Source organism: Cyprinodon tularosa, unplaced genomic scaffold (genome assembly GCF_016077235.1).
Source record: "Cyprinodon tularosa strain WSP-4 unplaced genomic scaffold, ASM1607723v1 ctg6, whole genome shotgun sequence".
In the NCBI taxonomy this organism is placed as follows: Eukaryota; Metazoa; Chordata; class Actinopteri; order Cyprinodontiformes; family Cyprinodontidae; genus Cyprinodon; species Cyprinodon tularosa.
The window spans coordinates 1,211,507-1,237,218 of record NW_024039340.1 but is presented as its reverse complement, the minus strand read 5'-3'; the positions used below and the strand labels follow the sequence as shown (position 1 = coordinate 1,237,218).

At 36.0% G+C, this 25,712-nt stretch overlaps 1 protein-coding gene across 1 annotated transcript in view; it reads right to left on the bottom strand.

Annotated features, from left to right (window-relative positions):
- Nucleotides 1–25,371, bottom strand: part of LOC119797848 (gamma-aminobutyric acid receptor subunit rho-1) — a 34,992-nt gene extending 9,621 nt beyond the window's left edge. The window contains exons 1-8 of the mRNA XM_038307079.1: nt 24,843–25,371; nt 14,590–14,640; nt 14,377–14,483; nt 12,727–12,794; nt 9,086–9,309; nt 5,591–5,673; nt 3,924–4,064; nt 3,360–3,512 (exon numbers count right to left, since the gene is read on the bottom strand). Of these exons, the coding sequence (XP_038163007.1) occupies nt 3,360–3,512; nt 3,924–4,064; nt 5,591–5,673; nt 9,086–9,309; nt 12,727–12,794; nt 14,377–14,483; nt 14,590–14,640; nt 24,843–24,949 (934 nt within the window). The 5' untranslated portion in view covers nt 24,950–25,371. The remainder of the gene's footprint in view (nt 1–3,359; nt 3,513–3,923; nt 4,065–5,590; nt 5,674–9,085; nt 9,310–12,726; nt 12,795–14,376; nt 14,484–14,589; nt 14,641–24,842) is intronic.
- Between the last annotated feature and the right edge of the window lie 341 nt (nt 25,372–25,712).

Here is a 25,712-nt window from a genome sequence, read left to right as displayed (position 1 = left end):
AATATAATGCTGTTGATTTTTCTCCATTTTTTTTTAAATGTAGAAAATGTTGGAGTGAGGTTAGAGATTATAAACAAAAGGGGGGGTCGGCATGAAAAATTCAGGAACCACTTTGTCAATCTTGCAGCCATGCCTTGGAATCAGGTTAAGCACATGCATTAGAGCTTCCTTCATGTGCTATCTGTTATTAATGTCTACTTTAATTTGTTAATGAATGCTTATTTTTGGTTGAACTAAGTCTTGCACAATGAAATAAAAACCTTGTATATTTTTTCTTTCTCCTTCCTTTGTTTAGGTCATAAAATCCTGCATAATCCTAAATATCTGCACCCAACTTTGTGTTTGTACCGGTAATCAGAGAAAATGCAATAAGTGTCTAAATACTTTTGCAGGGTTTTAACTTGTGAAGATGTTGCACATTTTACACTTGATACTACCAACATGGCCTGCAGCTCTAAAGCACTCTAATTTTGTAACAGAGCATTTTCTGGCTCAATTAAACTTGATGAGTAAATTCATTACCAATTAATTTTCGAACGTTTACGCTTGAGAGGGTTCTTGGCATGTTTGTCACAATCTGGAGTGAAACAGATATAATTACACTCAGAAGAATGTAAACAAGAAAATGAAAGGAAGAAAAATGGAGTAACAGCGGGTGGTCTGCTTCTCAATCACACCATGCTGCGCCTGAAGCCTCTTGTTTGAACAAAACAAGCACAAAATGTACCTTTAGGTAAAAAAAAAAAGATCCTGCATTAAGATCAGCTCATGGCGCCACACTGAAGACGTGCCAAGTTTCTGAAACAGTCTAGATCTGCAATTCTATATCCTCTTAAGCTATGATGAGCAGTGTGAGGGGGTGGGATGAAGGGTCACTTGAGCTTCTGCCTCCAACAAACAGGAGGAAGATATAAACGCTATGCAGAAGGAGAATACAGAAAAGTTCTAAAAACCACATAAACAAAAAAACATACAGGATCTTTTGATTTCATAATTTCAAAGAGCACCCGTCTCTAATTTTACAACTTTACTCACATTTATTTAGCAGTTTTACCTTGTAACCTTGAAAAGACCACATTCCTCTATTTTATGACATGATATCCCATTTTAGGCTCTATAGTGTCCGATAAATTGCCTAGGAAGGGCCAGCAAGTTCAGTTTGATTCTCAATGGTCTAAACCACATGTGTCAAACTCAAGGCCCGCGGGCCAGATGTTGCCCGCCATGTCATTTTATGTGGCCCGCTAGAACTCCCACAGCCGTCATTTTGATGGTTCTGAGATTTTAAAGGGAAAGAACTATATTTAAAATTAAATTTATGTTGCTCATGTTAACTGACTTTTCCTGTTTCCATATTTCCTTCATTTTCACTTAGTTTTTTTAATAAAATTAAAACGTAAAAAATAAATATGGTTAATTCTACCTCGATCCCCCGCAACCATCATTTTGACGGCTCTATTAGTTGCATTGTAAATTCTTCCTGCGGTTGATTGACGTTTGGTACCGTTGCCTAGAAACCAACATTCTACCTAGAACTTTTTGGCTAATATGGAAAAAGTGGCGTTCAGAAGAAACCTAACAGCGAAACAGGCTTTAGAAATGCTTCAAAATATTGATGATAGTGATTCGGGTGGAGGGGGAGAGACCGATGAGGAGGACTGGGTAGGAAGTGGCTGTGTGACACGTGTGTTAGAGCAACAAGCAATCATATGTTTTCTATGCAACTGTAATTGTCACTTGAATAAGTTATAATAAATAATGACTTATTTAACATTAAGGAGTTGTTACATTTATTTTACATTACATTCAATTACATTTAGTTACATTTATAAGTTACATCTGGCCCTTTAAGGACAGCAATTACGTTGATGGGGCCCTCAGAGAAAATGAGTTTGACACCCTTGTTCTAAACCATGCATAGATACATTATAGATTATTTAGCACCAAATAAGTTTGGAATAACATGGGAAACATGGTAATCTTAAGGTTGTGTCATCAAATCACCACAATTACCCCAAATTTAACCTGCATACATTACTATTAATGCTTTTATCTTGAGTGATTTTCTGTAACTCAATAATACTGGAAATGTGGCATCCAAAATCAAATGTCATTCCTCAACTTTATGCAGCCCTTTCCTATCAAAAAATATAAAAAGAAAATATAAAATGGAGAGTGGTATAACTAATTTTATCTTGCTTTTAGAAGAAAAAAATTATTCTAAGGCAAATTATTCAAAAAGGTCAGAGTATTGCTTTTTATAAAATTTTGAATATATGTAAAAGAAAACTCAGCTGAATGAGAAAAAAAAATAATTTTACATGAGTTTTGCAAGGCCATTAGATTGAACTGATAATCATGAAAAGAAAGGGTATGTTTCTTTATGTTTTTGCATTTTAATTAGTTTTATAAATGCAAAACTAGGTTTCAGCTTGTTATATTTTTTCCCCTTTCAATTAAATATTTCATTAATTTCATTCAATGAAAATGTCAATTTAGATTTTTTGCACACAATAACAATTCTAATTTACAGCCTTCTTACCTGAACAGTGCTAACTACCCGTCAGCTTCCGTGCATCTTAAAATGAAAAAGGTGGACTGATCCCTCTGGATCAGGGTCTAGCCTTTGCTTCAAGCTGGAGTTGAGGGCTAATGCTCCAAGGCATCAAAAGGATTCAGCAAAGGTGGGTCGGGAATTGATCAGTATCTCTCCTGGGTGCCTCACTTTGGAGGTTTTATGGTAATCCCTCTTTGGGAGGAGGCCCCCAGGGCAGACACGGAACACACTGAAGGGACGATACAACTCTTTCTTTCCTGTTCATAATGAGCTGAACATTCACAAAACAGGCTTAGATCGGAGGAAACTGGACTTTCACTTAGTTTTTCAGAATTTTTCTTTCTCCGTGCATGCCGGCTCAAACTAGAGCAATCTGGTCAGTTGAAGCAATGATATTCTTAGCAACATTGAGCTCATTCCCAGTCAGATGCAATGCAAAGACCAACCCGTCATCCTCCTGGGTTCTTCAAGTCTTTTGTTGTGTACGGATTGTATGTTTGGCCATCCGCTTTAAGCCAGTTTTCTGTAGTTGCCACGAACCAGATGAAGCTGAACAGTGTTATAATGACCTATTCTTGCACTCTTTGCAAACCAAAGACAATGGATGGGTTTAAAAATGATGAAATATGTGCTTTGAAGAAATTGACCCTCATCTAAATGTGAATAATTTAGCTTATGTGTTTAGATTTGAAAACCGGGAATTAGTAGAAACACATAAATTATACATTACTTAAATGTTTGTTTTTTAAGGTTTTGATAGATATTTTTTTATTTTTGTGTCTATAATAAAAGTTTGGCCTACCTAGCGGCACCCTGGCAGGCACGGCCCTGCGATCAATCCAGAAGGAAACCCAGGACAACATCACCATCAGAGTGGCGGGGAAATAAGTCTGCAGCAGGAAAAAGAAGATGTGGCGCCGCAGGGTGAAGTGGATGTACAAACGATTGTACCAGCCTACAGGAGAGGGGAAAAAAAGAAACAGTGCCTGTAACATTCATATTGTCAGGAGCTGGCAGCTGATGAACCATGTCGACACTAGAAGCATCGTCCCAGCAACTCTGGCAGAGGAAGATAGCACACAAAATCCTCTTTATGTTTTGAGTTGCTGGAAAGTGACAAGTGGTTGTTTGAACAGTGTAATGCTTTCATTTGGTTTCCTGCAGCACACAGGAGGCTCACAACAGCCTGTCTGTTTCACTTTTCTGCAAGGCTTTTATATTCTCCCTCTATATTTGCTATGGAGATGATGAGTTCATGCATGAAAAACTTGATTCCTTTATAAGGAACGGAACGGGAAAGGTGAAATGAGATTTTTTGAAGTTTTAATTCAGCAATGAAGCAAAAAAGTGTGCGGAGTAGTAGTACCTGTGCTGCTGTAAAAAGCCAGCTTTGTGGTGGTGTGAAATTTCTGGATCAGGAACTGGGAGAGAGATATTCTGTCGTCCGTGTTCAGGGACTCATTTCCTTTCTTCCAGTACAGCATCAGGTCATCGTCTGTGTATGCATCTGTTTAAGAAATGTGTAGAAACAGGACTTTAGTAAAACTAAATCAGAACAGACAAAAAAGAAAGATTACAACACAAATGAAAATAAAGAAACGAAGAACCGGCTGTAACTCTGTCTGCAGAGATTGTAATATTTACATACTGCTCTTTATGCACCGTGGAGTTTTACATGAAGGAGAAGATATGCTTAAAAGTAAAGCCGTGCTGCCCTTTTGAAGCAAGAGCAAGTCTTGAAACTTTAATAGCGTGATAGATCTGGGATTTCAGGAAATATCTGGTATGCAAAGCGGACATGTCAGTCTCAGCAGGGTGCAACAAGAAAGTTTCTGAAGATATCAGAAATGGATATCAAAAATGTCTGTCAACTGGCATGATGACTGAAAACGAAATCGACAGAAATACACCAGAGTTTTTTTTTTTTAAAGTGATGCAGGGAAACCTTCTTTCTTGAAGTGTATCGTTGTGATGTTTAAGATTCTGTGCAAATATGTTCACCGAAATAGTTAAAAAGTCAAATTAAACACTCTCTTTGCTAACTACGTTGTGTGATAATCTGCCATGTTATAGATGTAAATTGAGGCACATTTTTTTGCTAACGTTACATCTAAACATAGCGGTTACTTAACCGGGTGTAGTGTAAATTGTATGTGAGGGTGGAACTGAGAGAAATTATGCAAGACTTAATGTAAGTTTGTTAATAAAAATACGCAGCAACAGATTACAGGCATAAGCTGAAAAGCATTTATTTATTGGTGTCTTTCCATCCTGAAAAGTTACAGTCTTTTCTTCTCGCTACTGTTATGTATGAATTAGAAATTTTTGATTAATACTTTTTGTAGTAATTCTATATTTGTTTATACCTAAGCAATCAAGAATAAATAATAGCATCGTTTTAATAAAAATAGCAACATTTTTGCATTTTATCATGACTAGTTAAGGCTGCAGAACTCTGTACAAACTGAAACCTTTACATTTAGACATTTTTATAAGCATATTTGTGAGCCTGCCACTTTATTATTTGAATATAATTTAATATCTTATAACTTTTCTTCAGGTTAAAGCAAACTACTGTTACAGGTAAACTTTCTAAACTACAAACATTTAACTGTTAGGGATGCTCAAAAAGGAGATATTGGACTGATCTGGACTAACTGGTGTTATTGCAGATTTGCCAATAGTTTATTTTATAAATTTTTTTTATCCGATTACTCGATTAATCGTAAGAATAATCGATAGATTACTCGATTACTATATTAATATAAATATTCGTTTACAACAGCCCTACTTATAACCTTATATCTATAAAGTTCAAGAAGCATTCTCTTTGTTTACTGTTTGGTTTAACATTAAGCTGTGAAAGTGAAGTAATTTGAAAAAAAAAGTGCTGTGTTTTTGTTATTTCCAATCCAAATGAAACCTTTATTGCTAAGGACACCTTCTTCAGTTCACCTTTCCTTTTTTTATTTACAGCGTTTTGCTTCTTCATTATTGCTTTTCATATTTGCCTTATTCAATCATTTCACTCACAGCTCTCAATCTCCAGCGAGCAGGTTTGGGTGTCCAGGGGGAAGCGACTGAGGTCCATGTTGCACATAGCAGTGACCGTGACTCTGCAGAAAAGAACAGATCCTCTGTCATTCACCAACCATGAAAACAAACTGACATGAATACAAAGCAAGAATGACTAAACCTGGAGCTCTTGGGTTTAATAATGAGAATAATTAGTGTCTATGATGCCAAGTTTTATAAAATATTTTTAAGTTGTACATGCTGCAAAAAAAAAAAAGCAAAAATCATATAAAACTAAAGTATTTCATTCTCCTTGCACCTTTAAGACACAAAGAATTAGGTGTGTCTAAAATCATTTTTCACTGATCTATGTGTTTGGTACATGCTGTGGTTGGAAAATATTTACTGCTGGACGCAAAGCAGGGGAATAAAACAGGGAGGATGCTGTCAGAGAGAGGGGGATGATAATGCTGCAAAGGATCTTTGTAATCTACAGAGAAACTCTTGCCAAGTGCATGATATATCCATAAGATTAGAGGCTATTCTAATAGACAGAGCTGCTCAATTAGAGGTTATTAACTGGAGACTGTAAAATGTGTTCAGAGCAGTTTCTCTACTGTGGGAACAGAACACCATCTGTCTGGGGTAAAAAGTGAAATAAAATAACTTATTTATTTTTGATCATATAGGTTAGTGCAGCCCATACTAGTTCTGATGTCACCTAACAGTCAGAAAAGCAGTATACCTTTGGAAATTCAAGGTCATATTTCTTAATCTTAAGGGGGAACAGTTCCAGGGATGATTCATTTTACCATCATTTTGATAATGTCCCACTTAAAGCTTAATGGTTTATGAAAGCATGACTGAATTTATTTCCTCTGTGAGATATCTTTTATGTTCCATTAAGACCTGTATCTGAATGGAAGTCTGTCAGCACCTTTATACCTGTGGTGACGGCGGAGGACGGTTCTATTCAAAGCACCTTTCACATTTACAACATTTGAAAAGCCTTCAAATACATTCGTATTTCACTGTAGAAACACAATTTTATACTGAATATTTAAGAACTGTCTTTTATATGAGGACATTTATTTATTGGTGGAAAAAAATCCCACATTAAGGAAAGAAGTTGTGTTTTTAATTAATATTCCCCTGCTATTAGTAGTTTGAACCTCCTCCTGTTGCCAAAAGCATTTTGTCTTCTAATGTTTCAAAACACTGGAGCCTAAGAAGACAGAGCTTTGATAAGATATTTTAACTTAATCTCTCCACATAACCATGGTTGAGACTTGTTAACCTTATAATTTGTAAAAGGAGCTAGCTACCACTTTATCTTCCAAAGATAATAAATCCACAAAACGTTTACAGTGCTGAAGAATAAAAGTATATATTTTACTGAAAAATTATATAATTATTGTGTTTTTTTAAATATTCACTTTTTGTTATAATGCCAACTGTTAGGACTCCAGTCTGTGTGGTCTGTGTTTTTGTGTGTTTGTCTTCCTTCCTCCACCAGGCGGCGCCTGGTTCGGATTCTCCTTCTCACACACCTGCAAGGGGTTACCTCGTTAAAGGAGTGTTCTTAAGCTGCTGACTGCTACTACCTCGCCGCCAGAGTGTTTGCCAGTTTTGGGAAGTCATCTTGCAAACTGTATTTTTCGGACCTTCTCTCCCTGGAAGGATCAACTGAGCTTCAAACTGAACTGAGGAAACAAACCGGAGGTTTGGATCCTCTTTTCCCTGAGGAAACGTTTGAGCTTCACACTGAGCAAGGGATTCATCTGCACAACAGTCCGTTCAAGTACCTCAGGAAATCTGAGTGGCAGTCAGTCTTTCTCCATTCATCTACAAGCAACCGCATTCTGGGTAACCCTGTCCGCCCTCCACCATATGATACAAACACACAAAAACACATTCCTCACCTACTGGAGTCTAAGAGTCAACCACTTTTCTGGAAACGTGAATCTGCAAACCTTTTCTCCTCTTCAAGTTCGAGAATCAATTTTTCCACTGAACCTGAACTAACCGCAGTGTCTTCCTCTCACCTTTCAGTTCCGGTTGAGCAGTGTTCAGCGCAACACTGGAATCTCCACAAGCTTCTCAATAAACCTGTTAAACTTTTTCCCTGGTCTCTCTGTAATGGTTTCTCTGCATTTGGGTCTGATCTTTAGTTAAATCATGACACTAACTAGGGGTGTACCGATACCACTGTTTCCATTTCCAATACAATACAAATATAGCCTCTTTTAAGATTTGACCGATACGATATTGATCTGATAATGAGAGAACTATAGTCAACAATGAAAGGTATGAGAACAATTGACCCATATAATATTAACAAATGAGTTGCAGGATGTTTCTATCTAGCAGAGTGTTTCTATCAGGATGGCATTATTGGAGATTTTAGATGCTGGCTGATATAATACTATATATACTATTATTACTATTAGTAGGGATGCACGATATAATCAGTCCCCTATCGGTATCGGCCTGTATCGGCCTTAAAACTGAATATCGGACATCGGCCACCCCACTGATATTTAATCCGATATTTGATCAGCTTCTGAGTTTCTAAAGTCTTAAAAACTTCTAAAGACGAGGGAAAAATATTGATACATTAAAATATCACAATATTTTCATATGCTGATATATTGCCATTTAAAAACACCATATCAATCTCTTTTACTAATGAAATATTGCTATATGTCATCGTTATGCTATGAAATCCCCCGAAAATTCAGGAAATTTTGCCATATTTTTATATGTTGATATTTTGACGCGGTATCGATCTATTTTACTAACAAAATCTCACAAGAATTTGCAAAATATCACGAGAGTTTGTAACAGAACGATGAAATGTCACGAGATTTTGAAAGTAAAATAGATCGATACCGCGTTTTTAAAAATCTATTTGATATCAGCATATGAAAACATATTTGAGTATATTATTTTTCCAAGTGTCAGAAATGGATAACAAAACTGCTATTTTTAATGACTACTTATTTTTGTCCAGCTTTAACATCAGTATCGATATCGGTTATCGGCTACATGCGTTTTAAAATATCGGCATATCGGATATCGGCCAAAATCCCAATATCGTGCATCCCTAATTATTAGATATTATTTTTTGGGCTAATGTCGGACTAAATCTCTGGTATTATTGGACTGGGACACCCCTAATAATAACATTAGCATTAAAGGATTCGATGCAATGAACTGGTTTTCCGTAGATTGAAAACTTTGAATAAATTTGACTGGATGATCTGGTGAACTGTAAAGTGCCTTGAGATTAAATGTGGTGTAAATTGGTGCTATAGAACTGAACTGAATGGAATTCTGCTAATTGACTTGATTGAAAACAAGTTAAAACTGCTGCATTGGATGTGTTTGTACTTTCAAATCATTAGTGCTCTTTGCTTTGTGAAATACATACTGACACCCAGATGATAGCGGAGACAAGAGTGGGAAAGTCGGTTCTTCCTAATTTGGGTTCAGAGAACAGACTGTTCTTACCTGAGGCTGTAGAGCACATTGCCATCAGGATAAACTCTCAACATGACGTTGTCAGTGGTGGTGTCATGGATGAAAGAGCGCTTAGAGTGGACAAAGAACATGTCGGGAACCCAAATTTTCTTCACCAGGCGACTGTCGAAAGTCATGCTCTGGTTGTTATTGCTTGGGAACGACAGCCGCTCATCTTTCCAGTAGTGACGCAGGTATAACGTCATTGTAAAGTCCTACAGGGACAAAAAAATATATTTATTTCAAAGATGATTCAGTTTATTTCTACAAAAACAATTCATATCATTTTAAGATAACTGGCAGTAGAAACATATCCACAGACGATTAGACAGATTTCTTATTTTAAATAACCACCTTTAAAACACTGGTTTAGCTCTTATTTCTCCAAAAGATTATAATTATTACGTTTGAAACTGCCTTTCATACTGCCGAACTAAAGGTAAAAGTTTGAACAATATGTGTCAAGGATGAGGGTCAACAGAGAAGCTGGCTGACAATAGGCCTGTATAAATCATGTATGGAGGGAAGGTAAACCCTGACTCTCTCTGCAGTACTGACTGTTTGCAGTCTGGATCTGTAGATCCTTCTTTGTGGCTGAGCCAAAGCACATGGTGAAGGATGGACACAAGACAGACAGTGTATAGGATGACCATCAGCTCCAATGAGGAATTTTTACTCCAATTTACTTAGAGCATGTCTTTTCAGGGTTTGCACATTTAGAGACAGATACTTTTGTCTCATCCACTGACAGGTTTGCCAACCGTCCCTTGAAAAACGTAATCGTTCCGTATTTAATAGATAGAAGTACCTGTCCCGTATTTAGTAGAAAAGGAACTGTGAGAGTAAAAAAAAATAGTCAGTAAAAAGCTGATGGAAAATGAAGAACAAGGGCACATTAGATACAAAACTTATGGTAAACATTTTTCCCGGGCCCTGTCCTGCGTTGTGACCAATGAGCTGACAACATATTTGTAACTATCCAGAATCCCCTCATCCCATTGGTCGAGCCAAGTGTTGCTCACGGAGAAGATAGCGGGAGGCAACAGAGCAGCAGCACTTAAAGACAAAAAACTCCTCACTACTGCAAGAGCTCAGAGGAAATACAAGTGGAAAAAGTAGGCTATCGCCACATAATGTGGCATTGAGCTAATGATGTTTTATTCTATATTACAACTGTAGCCTGTAGTCATTGCATTTAAGGCACAAATATGTTTACAAATTTGCACAAGTTTGCTGTTGCACCAAAACTGTGCACTATTTATTTATTGTCTTATATTAATTTTTACAGTTTGAAGTTAAGCAGTCAAGCTTACGTTTAAAATACTTATTTTATTCAGCAAAGTATTTTATATATTATTTATTTTGTATGAAAGTGAATTGCTGGATAATAATGTGTTTTACATGTGTTCATGTCACTTACAAATATGCATCTAGTTCAATGCAGATTTGAGTCAAATAATAAAAAAAAAAATTCACACACAAAGGGGGACTAAAAGAAAATCACCACTCTTGGAATGGATTCTTAAAGAATGTCTTTGTCTCCATTTTAAACCCAGGTTTAAAGCCTTGCAGGGCAGCCTAAAACCCACTGCTCTCATTAAGCCAGAAAAAAGAAAGAAAAAAAATAACAAACAGTCAGTTCAGGCGTTTTATAAAATACGTGAATCAGGAAATTTTCTATATACCAAACTGAGAGATTTTTCTCCAAAAAACTGTTTAGTTTTTAAAATGGACATTTTTTTTATTTATTTAAAAAGCCAATGTATAACATTGATGCATAAACACATCATTTTATTTCAGTGTTAAATTCTGTTTAAAGTAACAGATTATAATAAAAATGTCTCCGAACTTTTACTGGTTGATGATTTTCTTTATTCAGACCTCGCTGATTTTTAATTGGTTACCCCTGCTATAGGAGGAGCAATAAAAAGCGCTAAAAATATATCAGAATACTGTATTAATGTTGGTGTTTAGTTCACAGCCTTACTAATACCACTACTATTGGTATTAATGTTATTCTTTGACGCTTAGTTATTGTGAAAGAAAAGTTCATACAGTATCTAATGCATACAATATTTGCGACTGTTCTAGTTTTTCAATTTTGCTGCATGCAGATGGTCTACTTATCGTGTCTGATGCAGCAATTCTTTTCAGGCTAATGAAAGGACTAAGTAAACACTAGTAGGACAAATGCTTACTGTATATCATTTTTTAAATTTAAGATAAATAATTTTTTTCTGTGGCTTTTAAGTCGTGTTTGGTATGCAGGTCTAATACTTTCAGTATGTATTGTCATGTGAGCAGAGTATCTATATCAACATGGTTGCTGTGTCCCCTGTTAGTGACAAACTGCAAACTTCCACTGGCTTTCATTTAGAATGGCTTTCTTCTCACCATGCCTTTGTAGTTTTTTTTTTTTTGTTTTTCCTTATTTTACATTTTCAGATGTTGCTTTGTTGTTGTTGAGCTCTGTAACATGGTCAAAGTTTGGGATTTTGTTTTATAACCAAATGATTTAAAACGATTTTAAGATAAAGATCTGGATGATAAAACTGGTATTTGCACCATTTAGAAAAAAAGTAGACGTGGTTGAATTGATGGGGTCTGATTTATGACCTCACATTCTGCAAACATCCAGTTTAACTTTGTTACTGTTGGGCTATTTATGACCTTTAATAGTCACACATTATTTCTTAATGATGACATGAAAGGTTCAAGCTCTCATCTAACCGGAAACATGAGCCAAGGGTATAAAAAATAGTACATGTCATTGTTCTCTCTCTTTTCTGTACACAAAGCTGGTATATAAGCACCAGAAGGAGCCCAGCGATGGTAACTATTTTCTGCCTTTATTAGATTAAAGTGTTAAAATCTATTTCTTACTTTAAACCTCTCTTGGTTTGGTTATTTAATGTGTGCATCCTTTTTAAAAAAGACACACTAAACATAGCTAAAATATAAAGTTTCATCTTTAAGACCTGTTTTATACTAACAAAACTAAATTACACCATGTTGCATTAATTCAGCTTTCAATTCAGTTAACAGAAACTGCACTATGAATATTAGGTTATGAAATAAAATGTAAAATTAGATTAGGGGAGTTTTGTTTCTTGTTAAATTGGCTTAGATGGTTTTGCTGAGTTACCTGATTTAAATCTAAATGGTTTACAGTTATTCCAAAAAAAATGTTCATTATGTATGTTCCAAGGATATTCATTAAAACTTGCAGCTAATCATTCTTAATCAAAAAGAACATATCACTTTATGAGGCACATAAACATATTTGTAGTGAATTAGAAAATAATTCAACTTAATAGTCATTACACTGTCACAAGTACAAAACAACAAAATTCACTCTGCATTTAACCTATCCTCTTTGGGAGCAGAGGGCTGCCATTGTGTGGCACCCGGGGAGCAGTGTGGGGTTAAGGGTCTTTGCTCAGGGAGCCAGAGGGGGATTGAACTCAGAACCTCTGGATTCCTAGTGCAATGCCCTAACCAATAGGCCCCCATTCCCCACATATCATCAAAAAACTTTTGAACCTTTAAATAGCTTTTGCTATTATTCATCTTCAAATGATGACTTGTAATGTCTACCAATTTATAAAGGAAAAAAACTCTTTTAGACTCACCATGTCCACCTCAGAGATGGTGTCAATACTTTCCACCTGAACATCTACTCCAACAGGTATCGGAGGACCTGACAAAATAAAAAGCAGAATTCATGTCAATGATCAGTGTGATGATTTATTATCTTCTACTTTTATTGTTATTTATGAATAATATGAATATTGCATGGTGAAAAAAATTCTACTTTAGCAAATCAGACGGATTCTAAAGTTTACTGAAAATCATTGCTAAGGTTCGCATTCAGAGCAGCTCTCAATAAATAATAGCTCTCAAAAGATAATTTGATTTTCTGACCTTTGAAGCAATCTTTGCACCACTTTGCTCACATAACAAAAACCACATAGCAGGGACCTGTTCTGTTTTTTAAGTTCCACAAGGAAAATTCAGGCGTGGTTGTTAAATATTTCCTACTTAGCTTCTATAGCTACACTAAAACCAGCTTCTGATTGGCTGGTCATTAATAACTCTTCTGGAAGATTAAGATGCTGCGAGGGTCTAATACTTTTGAAGGAGTCTGATCCAAACCAACCATGATGCCTAACCAGCCTTTCTTGGTTAACGTTGCTTTAAAATGTATTAACATCCAATGTAATGTCACATGTTTATTTTAGATTTAAAAAGCACATAAAGGTCTGAGCTAGACAAATAAAGTAATTGTTCTCTTTATGTCTGATTGCCAAATACTTTTTTATTAACTTGTTGATTATGTATTATTTTTATTTTTATTTCTTTACTGATAGATATTAAATAATAGATATCAATCTAAAAAAAATATCAGATCTGCTAAGGATTTTTTTTAACGTGCAACTTGGTGAAAATTTGGAAAATTCCTGCTTCAGATCAGTTTTATTGACAAGCTTCATGATTTATTATATTTTATTTTATATGAACACCAACATATTTTCAAGTAGTACATATTAAGAACAAATATTTGAATGTTTTTATTATAGAAGTAACAAAAAACAAACAAACAAAGGCATGAGTACACAGCATCTGTTGGTGTTACGGCTGTGACAGTCAGGCTTTGATTTATCTTTGACCTACTTCAGCCTCTGCACTCTGCATCATCATATTCTGAGAAGCTCAAAAAAAAAAACATTAGGGTCATAACAAAGGATAAAAGCTGATGCAACATTGGATACAATCCAACTGTCTTTTCCTCTTCACGGTTCACACTGCAGAAAGGATTCAGCAAATAGACACTTGATGGCTCAGCAGCTGATTGCAGTGTGATTAAAAGTGCTCTGACAGAAAGAAAGAACTAGTATTGTAAATTAAAAGGGACCAAGGATCATTTATTGCTGCTAAATAATGTCTTCTGTTTTTGGGGATATTTTCTGTCTGAGGATAAACTAAAAGAAGAATCTAAAAAGAAATTAAATTATATCAAGATAAATGCATAATCATTCAATCTGACAGCAAATCCTTCCAGTAAAAAAACAAAAGCAAAACATGTAAAGCACAGAACTGCAATCAGGGCTTGAGGCAGGGTTTGAAATGATGGTATCACAAAGGTCTCCGAAGGCTTAGATTCTGCAGGGCTAGAAGGTTAAATCCAGTGAAACCGACATACCAAGTTCTATCGTAGCATTTCCAAGCCTTTGGATTATAAATAGAATATTACTGAAATGACCAAAAATAGTGTGTCTAACCTCCAAACGCTGGTCTCATGGTAAAATCGTGATCATCTATCCTCAGGAGCTGCTCCGATTTCGTCATCGGGTTTTTTGTCAGGTCCGGACTCCGTTTATAAATTGGGCTGTTTAAAAAATAAGAGCAAATTGTTACAAATCACATGCAAGTAACTGTTTAACTCATCTTGCTTCACTGAAAAACTTAAAAAAATTGATATTTGTTCAATTTACCTTCCAGTCTTCTGACCTCCTCCTCCCTCCATTCTGGTTTCTCTTCGTGACCTGTTAATATAAACAGTGACATTAATAAAAAAATAAATAAAACATTAAATAGTTTTCTCTATATTCACAATCTGCAAATCTTCATGTTTTTTTTGTGCTTATTTTCCACATTGAACACTGAAACACAAATCGTCTACATTTGATGATTTTAATAATTTACAAAAACAAAATAGTGTGACCCTTTGTAAAGCCACTTGATTAACTATCATGAAGGAAGATAAAAGATCTCAAATATCAACAGATGAGACAAAAATGTTGATATCTATAATTTTTAATTGTAACAAACCCATGGATTTGGGACTCCAGTAAACCAAAGTGAGAACCATTATACAGATACGGAGAACAACAAGGAACCTTCCCAGGGACGGGCACATAAAAATATTATCCAAAAGGTCATTAATGCTAATCCATGAGGTCCCAAGAACTTCAAATAACATCTAATGCTCTGCAGACTTTTCCTCAGATAAGGACAGAGTTCATGATTTAACAATAAGAGAAAGAGACTGAGCAGAAATGGTTTCCAAGACCAAAATTACTGCTGAGCGAAAGAACACAGGATTCCCAAAATTATTCTGTAGACTGACATGACAAAAACTGAGCCTCTCAGGAGGTGTTTGTCCATTTAGATCAGGTGAAAAACTAACAGCTTTTCAGAAAAATGACATTTTAATAACACTCCAACATGGCAGACAGGAGGTGTAATGGACCTGAGCCACTTACTGTAACTGAAGGATCCACCAATTATACTTTCTAAAAACAAAAATCCTTTAGCTTATAGATACTTCAATTATACATCAGGACAATAATCCAATGCCCACTTAAAAGATTTTATAGCGGCCTAGTCAAAGTCTGGACTCCACTCTTACAAAAATGCTGTGGAATGACTTTAAACTAGTTGTTCATGTTCAAAAATCCTCCTATGTGGCTCCTTAAAAAAAAAAAAACTGCAAAAAGAGTGATTCAAAGATTTATTGATCTGTATTAGTAGCGAACGGTGAAAAAGACAGTTTTTCATGTTGCTCCAGGTTGGTTTGAAGATCTTCTTTCCCCTCATCCAGTTTACAGCAAGACACCATTTTCTAATTGTTCCTTTCCAACATGGCCACCACTGTTTCATAGTATGTTTGATATATTTTTTAGGCCACGAACAGAAAGAGGGACAAGTGAAGTCTAAAAAAAAACCTAAAATGGATTAATAAAGCAGAGTGTGTTTTGACAGGCGAAGCCAAATCCCATGTCCGTTGGAGACATGCATTAAGGAAATATCAAAGAAGGAGAGGAGCTAAGATACAAGAATTGCACAAATAAAGGGAGAATAATGCAAGAAAAAATTAGAGCATCAGAACACGGTTTCACTGGGCTAAGGCTGCAGCGCTGTGCGGAGCCAATGGATGCTACACATCCACGTCTACCCAGCAGCTGGCTCATAATCCTCTTGGCAGAAATGCCTCTGCAATCCTCTCTCTGCTCGCCCAAGGCACATGCAGGCTGCCTGTTTGCTTTTCTCTGTGTGGTCCGACATTGTCCCTGCTGTGCTTCGCAGCTGTGGGCCCGTGAGCATACATCACTGCTGAGGCCGCAACACGATTAGTGGGCCAAATTTCTGCAGAGGTTATTCTGGACATGTTCACTACAGCAGGCCAACATGAAGACAAATGGATCAAGAACAGCTACTAAAAACTGTTTAACTATAACATAGGATCTAAATATTGACATATTTTGAAACTATAAAACTCATAAAGTTTAGGAGGATGTAAAGGAAAAAAAGCATATTTGGCCTTCCCATTGATTTTCAAAGCAAAGCAATAAATCTAGAAGTACTGGTATTGTCAAAAAGTAAAATTTTTTTCCTTTGCATAATTTTGCTTCCTTAAGTTAAAATTTTTGATTTTCTTTAGTCCAACTGTTTTTAATGTTATTTTTTGTCTCTGCATTTTTTATTTATTTATTTTATTTATTTATTTTTTCTGCTTGCTTTGATTCTGTTTTAATTTCCTATATTTTAATCATGTAAAGCACTTTGCATTGTCTTTTTACTGAATTGTGCTATACAAATAAATTTGCTTTGCCTTGCCTTAAGCAGATATCTATCTATCTATCTATCTATCTATCTATCTATCTATCTATCTATCTATCTATCTATCTATCTATCTATCTATCTATCTATCTATCTATCTATCTATCTATCTATCTATCTATCTATCTATCTATCTATCTATCTATCTATCTATCTATCTATCTATCTATCTATCTATCTATCTATCTATCTATCTATCTGGGTGTGTGTGTGTGTTTCACATTACCTTTCCCACTTGGCTTTAGTCTTTAGGACCTACGTGGACTCATTTGTGCTTTTTTTTTGTATGTCTGAGTTAAATCAAGAAGAAAGTGTTTGACTGCAGTTGCAATTTGATCTTTTACACCAAAGGTCTTCAACAGGGGGTACTGCATGGGGGTCACGAAAGTTTTGGTTGATTAGATGTTTTTTTTTAATATTCCCTCTGCAAATTGAAATGTCTTTAAATCCGCATTAACATGAATTCAACTCACTGTAGTAAACAGATCAATGGAGGCAGAAGATGTCTTTCAGTCATCAATGCACACATTCAGCGACACACAGGAGCTCTTTCAAGCTGGGCACCGTTTCATTCACAACACCTGTCCCATCAACCAGGAATCAGAATCAGAAATACTTTAATAATCCCAGGGAGAAATTACTTTCATTACATGACTCCATTTGTAATAGAGTGACTATAGGACCAGTTTGATATAAGACAATTTCATTTAAAGTAGCATTTTAGGACACATTGCTGGAAGCAAATTAAGGGAAACGTATTACTGTAGCGGAATCCAGTCTTCAAAAGGCAATAACTTAACCCTAACCCTAACTGCATAGGTCTCCACTGTATGCAAGACTGTGACTGGGATAAAGCTATAAGGGGAATGCATGTCACCAGAGCAACAGCTGCTGGTTACAACTGCTCCAGAGAGTCATAGGCTAAGCCTTGAACACACAACAACAATCTGATAAAACCCCGATTGCTTTTCCATTTCTCACAACATATCGAGATAAAGTTCACAGATTAACAACAACAGTAACAGAGCTATTATTACACGCCACCAGAAGGCAGTATTCCTTCTAGCGGCTGTACATGCGCAAAAACCCTGCTGAATTTCTACTGATTGCGATCATACTTATATTGTGGTTGATAAATATAAAGGCATGACTCTTCATGGCAAGGTATTGCCTGTTGGCAACAGGCTCAGTTACAGGTATGTAATCGGTAATAACTCACTATATAGTGAACTTTTAGTGTTTTATGTGCTGGAAACTTTATAAAAACAACATGCATAGTTACATATATAATGACACATGGTTAACTGTCAATATTTATCCATACATATCTGAATCTATGTACACTTATCGTGACATAGACATATATTACAGAGAAGCATTAGTGATAAAATAAGAATTAACAATGCACTATATGCATATTTAAGCTATACAAATATCTGTCTGTCTGCATGTCTTTCTATACACTTTCTTTCTTTGGTTGATTACGTGATTTTTTTATGCTGGGGTGCAGCCTTGTCTTGCAAAATGCAGAAGTTGAGAATAACAAGTTGTGAAGGCAGTGGAGTAGCATTTAGCTGTTAGCATTTTTTTTAGTATTAGGGAATAAACAACAAATCTTAAACTTCTAATGTAAAAATTATACCCAATAACTTAGTATTAGTAACTTAGGTATAGGTTAGCTTTGCACTTAATTAATAATGAAAAAAACTGGACTGGACCCTGCCTCTCACCGGAGACAGATGGAGATAGGCACCAGCACCCCTCGTGACCCCACTTGGGATAAGGGTGACGGAAAATGGATGGATGGATAATAATGAAATATTTGGCTTTATTGTAATTGTACTGAATAAACAATGCTATTTAAATTGGCAGTATATCTTCAGCAACACTTTGAATTGCTAAAATTAAACACTAAAAGGAAATTGAGCCTCTCGCAAATAAGTAAACTCCAAAAGTTGGTTTTCCTGCATTTCACTATAAAAACCTTTTTGAAACAGTCAGCAACTTAAAGTTATACAAAAATATACTGGCAACTATAAAGTTAGAGATTTAGAAACTACCTTGGTTTTCTGAACTGAATTTATTATTGCCCCTTTATTTAATTTACCCTTTGTTTTTCAAATTTACTTGACTAAAAATAATTTTTCAGCAGGAAGCTGTTTTTCTCCTGACCCCCTCCTCACAGGATAAATCATAATAATTTTCACTTTGTCAGGGTTAGTGGATGTACTTGTGAACCCAAATGCAGAGTAGAAGGAGGCAGGGACAATTGCTTGCAAAATGTAATGAAAAGGTAAAAAAAAAAGTACAGAACTGATCAACATGGAAACCAGAACCAAAAAAACTAGCAGACACACAGGAGGAATAAACCAAAAGACTGACGAGGATCCAGCAATGAGTAAATGAACAGGTGGTGTATATATGGGAGCCAGAAACAATGGGAGGACTAATTAGCTGATGGGGAGCAGCTGTAGACAGAAGTAACTAGAAGGAGCTTAGGGAAAAAAGACTGACACAAGGGGGAGACAGAGAGTAACTCAAAAAATACAAGACTGCTTAAACATAACACAAAATGGAAAACAAACCAATGACACAAAATTATATAAATCAGTGCAACTGAAAACTTAAAAAGAACTTAAAGAGAAGTCCCCAAAGGGCAGAATCATGAGACACTTTAACTCAGATTTGAGCTGAAAACTTTAGCATTTGCAAGTCTCGTCTTGGGTGAACCATGAACATCCTGCTAACTGTTGGGTTGTATTTTCAACCACCTTGAATCCATTTTAATTCTGGCATTCTCTTGACCCATTTCTTAACTTGAGATGTGGAATTTAGAAAAGGTGAAAAAGGAAAAATTATAGTATATGCTCTTCAAACAACAACAAAAAAAAGAACTCAGATAAGTGTTTATTTTTTTAAATGTAGTTTTCTCCTCTGCTGTCCTCCAGCTCCTCTGTCCAGCAGAATTCCTCTTCTCTTGTCCTCCAACCTGAGGCATCAGCTGAGAAAACTAACATTATGAGAACACCCACAAATCCAGCACCAGCAGCAACCGAACGCTTTGGGAATTTCCCAGTCAAGTGAAGAGACACAGAGGGGGAAGAGTTGGATTCAACATAAATGTCTGAGTTTCCCCTGCGGCCAGAGGGGCAGTGAGATTTATATTCCATTTGTATTCACAGAGCCTGCTTGTCAGAGGGGAGAAGGCTGATGCGAGGTGACTTTTAACAAGCTGCAGGAAGAAACTACTGGAAACAACAGAGCTCAGACTTGAAAACATGACACTAGTGTTTATAGACTACACATCAGCTCCCAGCTACATGAGCCGTCATGATAATGATCATCATATCTACTGTGTTTTAATAACCATTTCTATCCCAGTAAGGCTCAGATGATGACTGTACAGCGTTTCCTAACACGTGTCTTCTGGGTAAAACTCATCAAACCACAAACTTTGACGCTTTTATCAGGATGTGTACAAACAGCAGCTGTTTGGTTAATTAAAACCTATTTACTTCCCCTCAGATTGAGGAGAATCTGAACAATGAACCCACTTTTTATGCCGCCTCTGATCTATAAATAACCGTTGAAGCATGAAAAGTGATACTGCATGCGTCTAAAGGCAGGGGGATGATTTGACAGGGTTTGGTGAATATATTAGGAGAATGCAAATCTCCCTATGCTGTTAGCATTTTGAAGCATACAACGCTGAAGTCACACACTCCGGAAAATCTTATCAACTTCAGCAGATATTAATCCAAAGACAGTTTCTCACTTGAGGCAACAGGCTACAGCTGAACTTTGTGCTGATATTTCTAAATAACAAGCAGGGAGTGTTTTACACTTATTAACAGGAAACTCTTTTATTTTTATATCTCAATTAGGTCTGTACTTCTTCTAAGTTAAGTGTTGCTGTTATAAAAAAAGATGCCCTTAAAAATGATTTTCATCGGTTGTTTATCACCATTTGCACGAAGGATCCAGGAAGCAGGGATCATTTTCTGCAGCAACTATTCTGATAGACCTGAAGCAATTCTGGGAAATGGACCTTTTGCTTATTACCCACCTCCCCAGGATGATATCACTGAATAAAATATATATATTTTTTACTTTCTATTTCTACTATTCCTGGCTTTATGTGGCATAATTTCACAACAAACATTACGATGCAAACTTGAGCATTTTCTAATCAAATAGAAAATTAAAACCAAGTAAATTCACACATATATACATTCCGATCACAACATAATTGAGTTGTATTTAGTTTATATATGGCAATGCATTTATGCATGTTTCATAAAAAAGTAATCTAAATGCACTTTATATGGAGAATCCTATCAAATTATCCAGACAGATTTTATAACAGTTCTCTAACGAAAACCAGCTGATTGCACGCAGTCATTCTAGAAAAGTCTAGGAAAGAAATTGTTAAGTAGATGGGCTTATTATAAGTGTCTACAGTACGATATTGTCTGGTTTCATGAATTTCCACATTCAAAAGGTCCACAGCTGAGAAAATTAGCTGTTCATGTAGGTGATAATATTAGATAATATTAGATTTTTTTTTTTAAATCTACAAATGCTTGATGAAAAAATCCAGGTTTTGTGATATAAGAAGGAAATTACAAGTCATTTTAAAAGTTTTTCCATGTCTAAGGTAAGATTTAACTCACCTATACATTAACTAAATGAAATGCTGTTAACTAATCTATGTTTATGCACCTTTGGATTGAATAACAGGATTTAGTCTTTGGATGGAGTCTATCAGCATCTTACACCTTTAGTTGTTAATGTTTGCCAAATCTGCTTCACAAAAGCTCCACAGATCTCTCTGTTGGCTGTTTTTTTATTTTAATTGGATACATGCTTGGACTCATTGTGAATATTGGGAAGTAAAATTATAATTCATGGATAAATGCTCATAATTTCAATCGTCAAAATAATAAACAAGCAATAAGAAAATCTACTGCCAACCATGATGCTACTATGTTTCATTGAACCCCTTTTTGTTGTTGTTGTAATAATACGTTCTGAAAAGGGCTCCTCAATAACCTTTTATCCAATAACAGCTGTGAGGATTTTGGAGATGTAATGCAGGTCTGCGTGCAAAAGGCTTCTGTCTTTTGACCCCATTCCTTGCTCCAGACACATGCAGCTGTTATCATATGCAATATGTTGGACATTTCTGCACATCCTTTAGTGTTGCTTATGGCATTTTTCGTAGGTGTGCCTTTTTTCTTTGATATCCCTACAGATATGTTGATTTACTGTTATTTTACCATCAAATCTCTTTTTTTTTAAACCGATTTTATGAATTAATTGTCTTAGTGCCATGGTAATTCAATCCATGCATCCTCTTGTTCATAAATACAGAGTGGATTTCAATGGGGGCAAGTTTTGTGGTGGATAGCTATTCATAGCTATTTTGCAATCCAAAAGTTGTTGGATTGATTGCAGCAAGTAACTACCTTGATCCATTGTAGCCTTTCTGCAAATTGTGATTTTAGCTTAAGGAGTAATTGGGGAAATGTTAGCTAAATCAATTCAGGACTGAAAAAAATGTGTTGTGTGGATAAATGTATTGGTTTTATTCTTGTTTTTGTGTCATATTAGATGTATCTTTATCAATAAACCCTAATACTTAAATTGTTGAAGACAATTTTGAGAGCCGTTGTTTCTAAAGAAGCCCAATCAGCTTCAATTCATGAACTGTGGGGTTGATAGGCTTTCTCTTTTCTTTGATAATAAGATAAAACAATCTGGATAATGCTTGAAAAGTGAGTTTTCTGATATCCAAAATAACTGAAATAATTACAAGAGAAAAATATGCCACTCTTCTCAAGTATTAAATCCAATGTGAAAGGAGAATCGAGTAAGAAGTTGTTAGCTTGACACTAATCATATGTTTGACATTCACGACAGTGACAAGGGGAAAAATACATTTTATGGTCGTTTCCGACTGTCAGCTCAAGGTTTTTTATGATTCACAAAATGTTTCCAAAGCCTGAGCATCAAATTTGTGCTTTCAAATACTTGAGCTCAGACATATCTGAAAATGTCTTCAAATGTAGAAGCAGTTTTGCCAAATATAGTTAAGAAAATGATGGGCAAAACTCCAGGGGATATTGTCTTGTGACAAGTAGCATCATAACACTATGGACAGAAAGCAGCAGTGGCCTTGATATATTTTTAAAAGCTTCTGCCTTGATATCTATGTTGTTTATGTTGCCACAGGTGGATCTAAAATGCTTTCACATGGAGCTAAACACAAAGAATTGTAATGTATTTACAACCCCTATCTTTGTTTTTTCAGTTTTCATCATGATGTTTCTGTTCTTGTTTAAAAGATTTTCCCAATTTGTTAAAATAATCAGCTGGTTTATAAAGAAAGCAATTTAAAAGCCCTTATGTAGGAGTCAATTTAAGCATTTGACATGTTGAAGTGAGGAAATGTTCTGCAGCACAAACTAAGCACCTGCATAGTGTAGCATGAGATAAAGTACAGCTCTCAGGCAGCATTTGTGCACAATTTCATAGAGTATATATGTTGCACACAGTTCATTATGCCAGAGTTTTCAAACTTTTATAAAGATCTGGGACATCCTGGGCTTGGCTTTCAATCAAATGGTGTGAATAAGGGGGATGTGGGAGCATTATTCATTAGTAGGTGAGTATCTTTCTATGCCAATAAAGCATGGCAGGTGTGCAATAATATTACAACTAAGCATCTGTGACTTTTTTTGTTCCGCATCTTCAATCAAAAATTCAATTCTAATTCAATTTTTTTTAAATACTTTATTAATCTGGAAGGGAAACAAACATTTTCTGTAATAGCAAATTATGGATCAATAAAGCCTTTTCTTGAGACACTAGTGTCAGCTGCTTTAGTTGTCACAGTAAAAACCAGAGAACAAAATAATAAAATTCAAACTATGGGTTTAGGTTTTGCTCTTGGCTTAAAAAAGTCGGTTTATTCTATTTCAAAAGGAATAGTCATAACTTAAGATGCTTAAAGAAAAGACAATGTAATGATCAAAAGGTCTTCTTTTGAAAATAAGGAGAATAGTTTAAAGTCCTGCATCTAAACATGAAATGTGTTTTTTTTTTAACAAATGACACAGAAAAATTCAGGGAGGGAAATTAAGAAAACGAAGCACTGCACTTGAACTAGATGAGCTTTATATATAAATATGATAAAGGACTGGTTTGAAACTCACACTGTTACTGTCCCCTACAAATACTTTTAATTTTGTTTTGAATGTTAAATCCAAATACCGTACATGGTGCTTTATAAAAGTGAACGTTTCAACAGAAAAGTGGTTGATTGAGAGAGGAAAACAGTCAACTGTGGTAAAAAACATGTGAAGGTTTTAAAGTAAAAGAGTCTATTTTCTACTGAAAATCTGAACACATTATATTAAATATTCTGTATTTTAGATTTTAAAAAATGACATAAATAATTAGATACAATCTGAATAATAATAAATTGGATTATCCTTTCAAAAACTGCTTGTTGTCTGTGAGATAGCTGCCTTTTAATATTAAAGAAAACTCATGAAAAATTAACAATGCATATTTTCTCTTACATTTTAAAAGCCAAAGGTCAGTTCAGAAATCTCTCTTTAGATTTTACTTCCAATGTGTGGGTCAGATCAGTCAATAAACTGCTAAAACACGGATGTTAAATTGACTCCCTGATCTAGTTCAGAGCTCAGTAAAAAGGTTTAATCCATTGCACACATTAACCAGGCTGCAATTAGCCTAAATAATCACCTGGAAATGACATTGGCTACAACTGCAGGCGGCAGAGAAACAGTCATTATCTGCCCTGCAGCAGCTGTGGGGCAAGAGAACACAGCATTGTCCTGTCGTACATAAATAGATGTAGGGAATTAGGTCTCCCTCTCTCATCTGTCCGACCTTCTGTCTTCTAAAGGGGAGGGAGCGGTTCAGGTGAAACAGGGAAAGCAGGCAACATTGTGCACACCTAAAAATACAAACTGAATGGGAGTACAACTTTTAGTCTCTGTGTATTTTCAACTTAAAGAATTTTTTTTTTTCTTCCAATAAGCACATCTAAAATTGCTTTTCTTTCTGTAGAAATTGACCTCTTGGTGGTCATTACCTGCTTTGTTTGTAGGTTTCCAGCTTGTGACCTCTTGGCTGAACCATCTTGGCAGCTGTGCCCGCCAGCCAAACACAGAAAAGCATGAGTACCATTTCCACCTGCATGGCTCACATTCCCCAGAGGACGGGACCACTCCTGTCAATCAGAATCCACTTCCCACCAGGGTTTGGAGCACTCTGCCCTCCTGAGACATTGCCTTCTCCAGCGCCGGAGCCGATAACAGGGAGCAAAACAGCAGCAGCAACACCCGGCTATTCTACGGGCTGACAGGAAAACATCCTACTGTGCTTAATCTCCACAGTGGGAAAAGCAATTTTGACTAAACCCATAAATCCTTGAGCGTCAGATGGTACAGATTTGATCCCTCCAGCGGCGGATGTGCCTGCCTCTCTGTGCTCTGCTGCTTTCAGATACCCTGCACTCTGATGTGCTCTCCTCCACTTATTGCGCCGCCCAGAATCACCACTTCTCACAATGATGCAGCATGCTCACTTGGAAGGTCAGACTTATAGAGGATGAGAGGAAGCTCTGTGAGATCTTTTTGTCTGTGCAGCAGGATCCCACTGACATCGCCCAGAGAAAAGATGCATCCCATTTACATGATTTCATGCCATCAGAGCCCTGTTCTGGTCATTACTGCCTGCTGTGCTATTTTTCTCTCTTACTCATTGAGTGTGGTAATGTATTTTTGGACACTGTGAAAAAAGACAGAAAAGGTAAAGATGTTTGCAGAGATAATGCAACTTGAACATTTACTCTGAAGATAATATGCAGCAAAAAACAGCTGTGTTCAGGAGCTACGTGCATCATTTCCAAACTGCTTCTAATTCTAATTATCAACATATTTGGTCTAATCAGAAAGAAAAG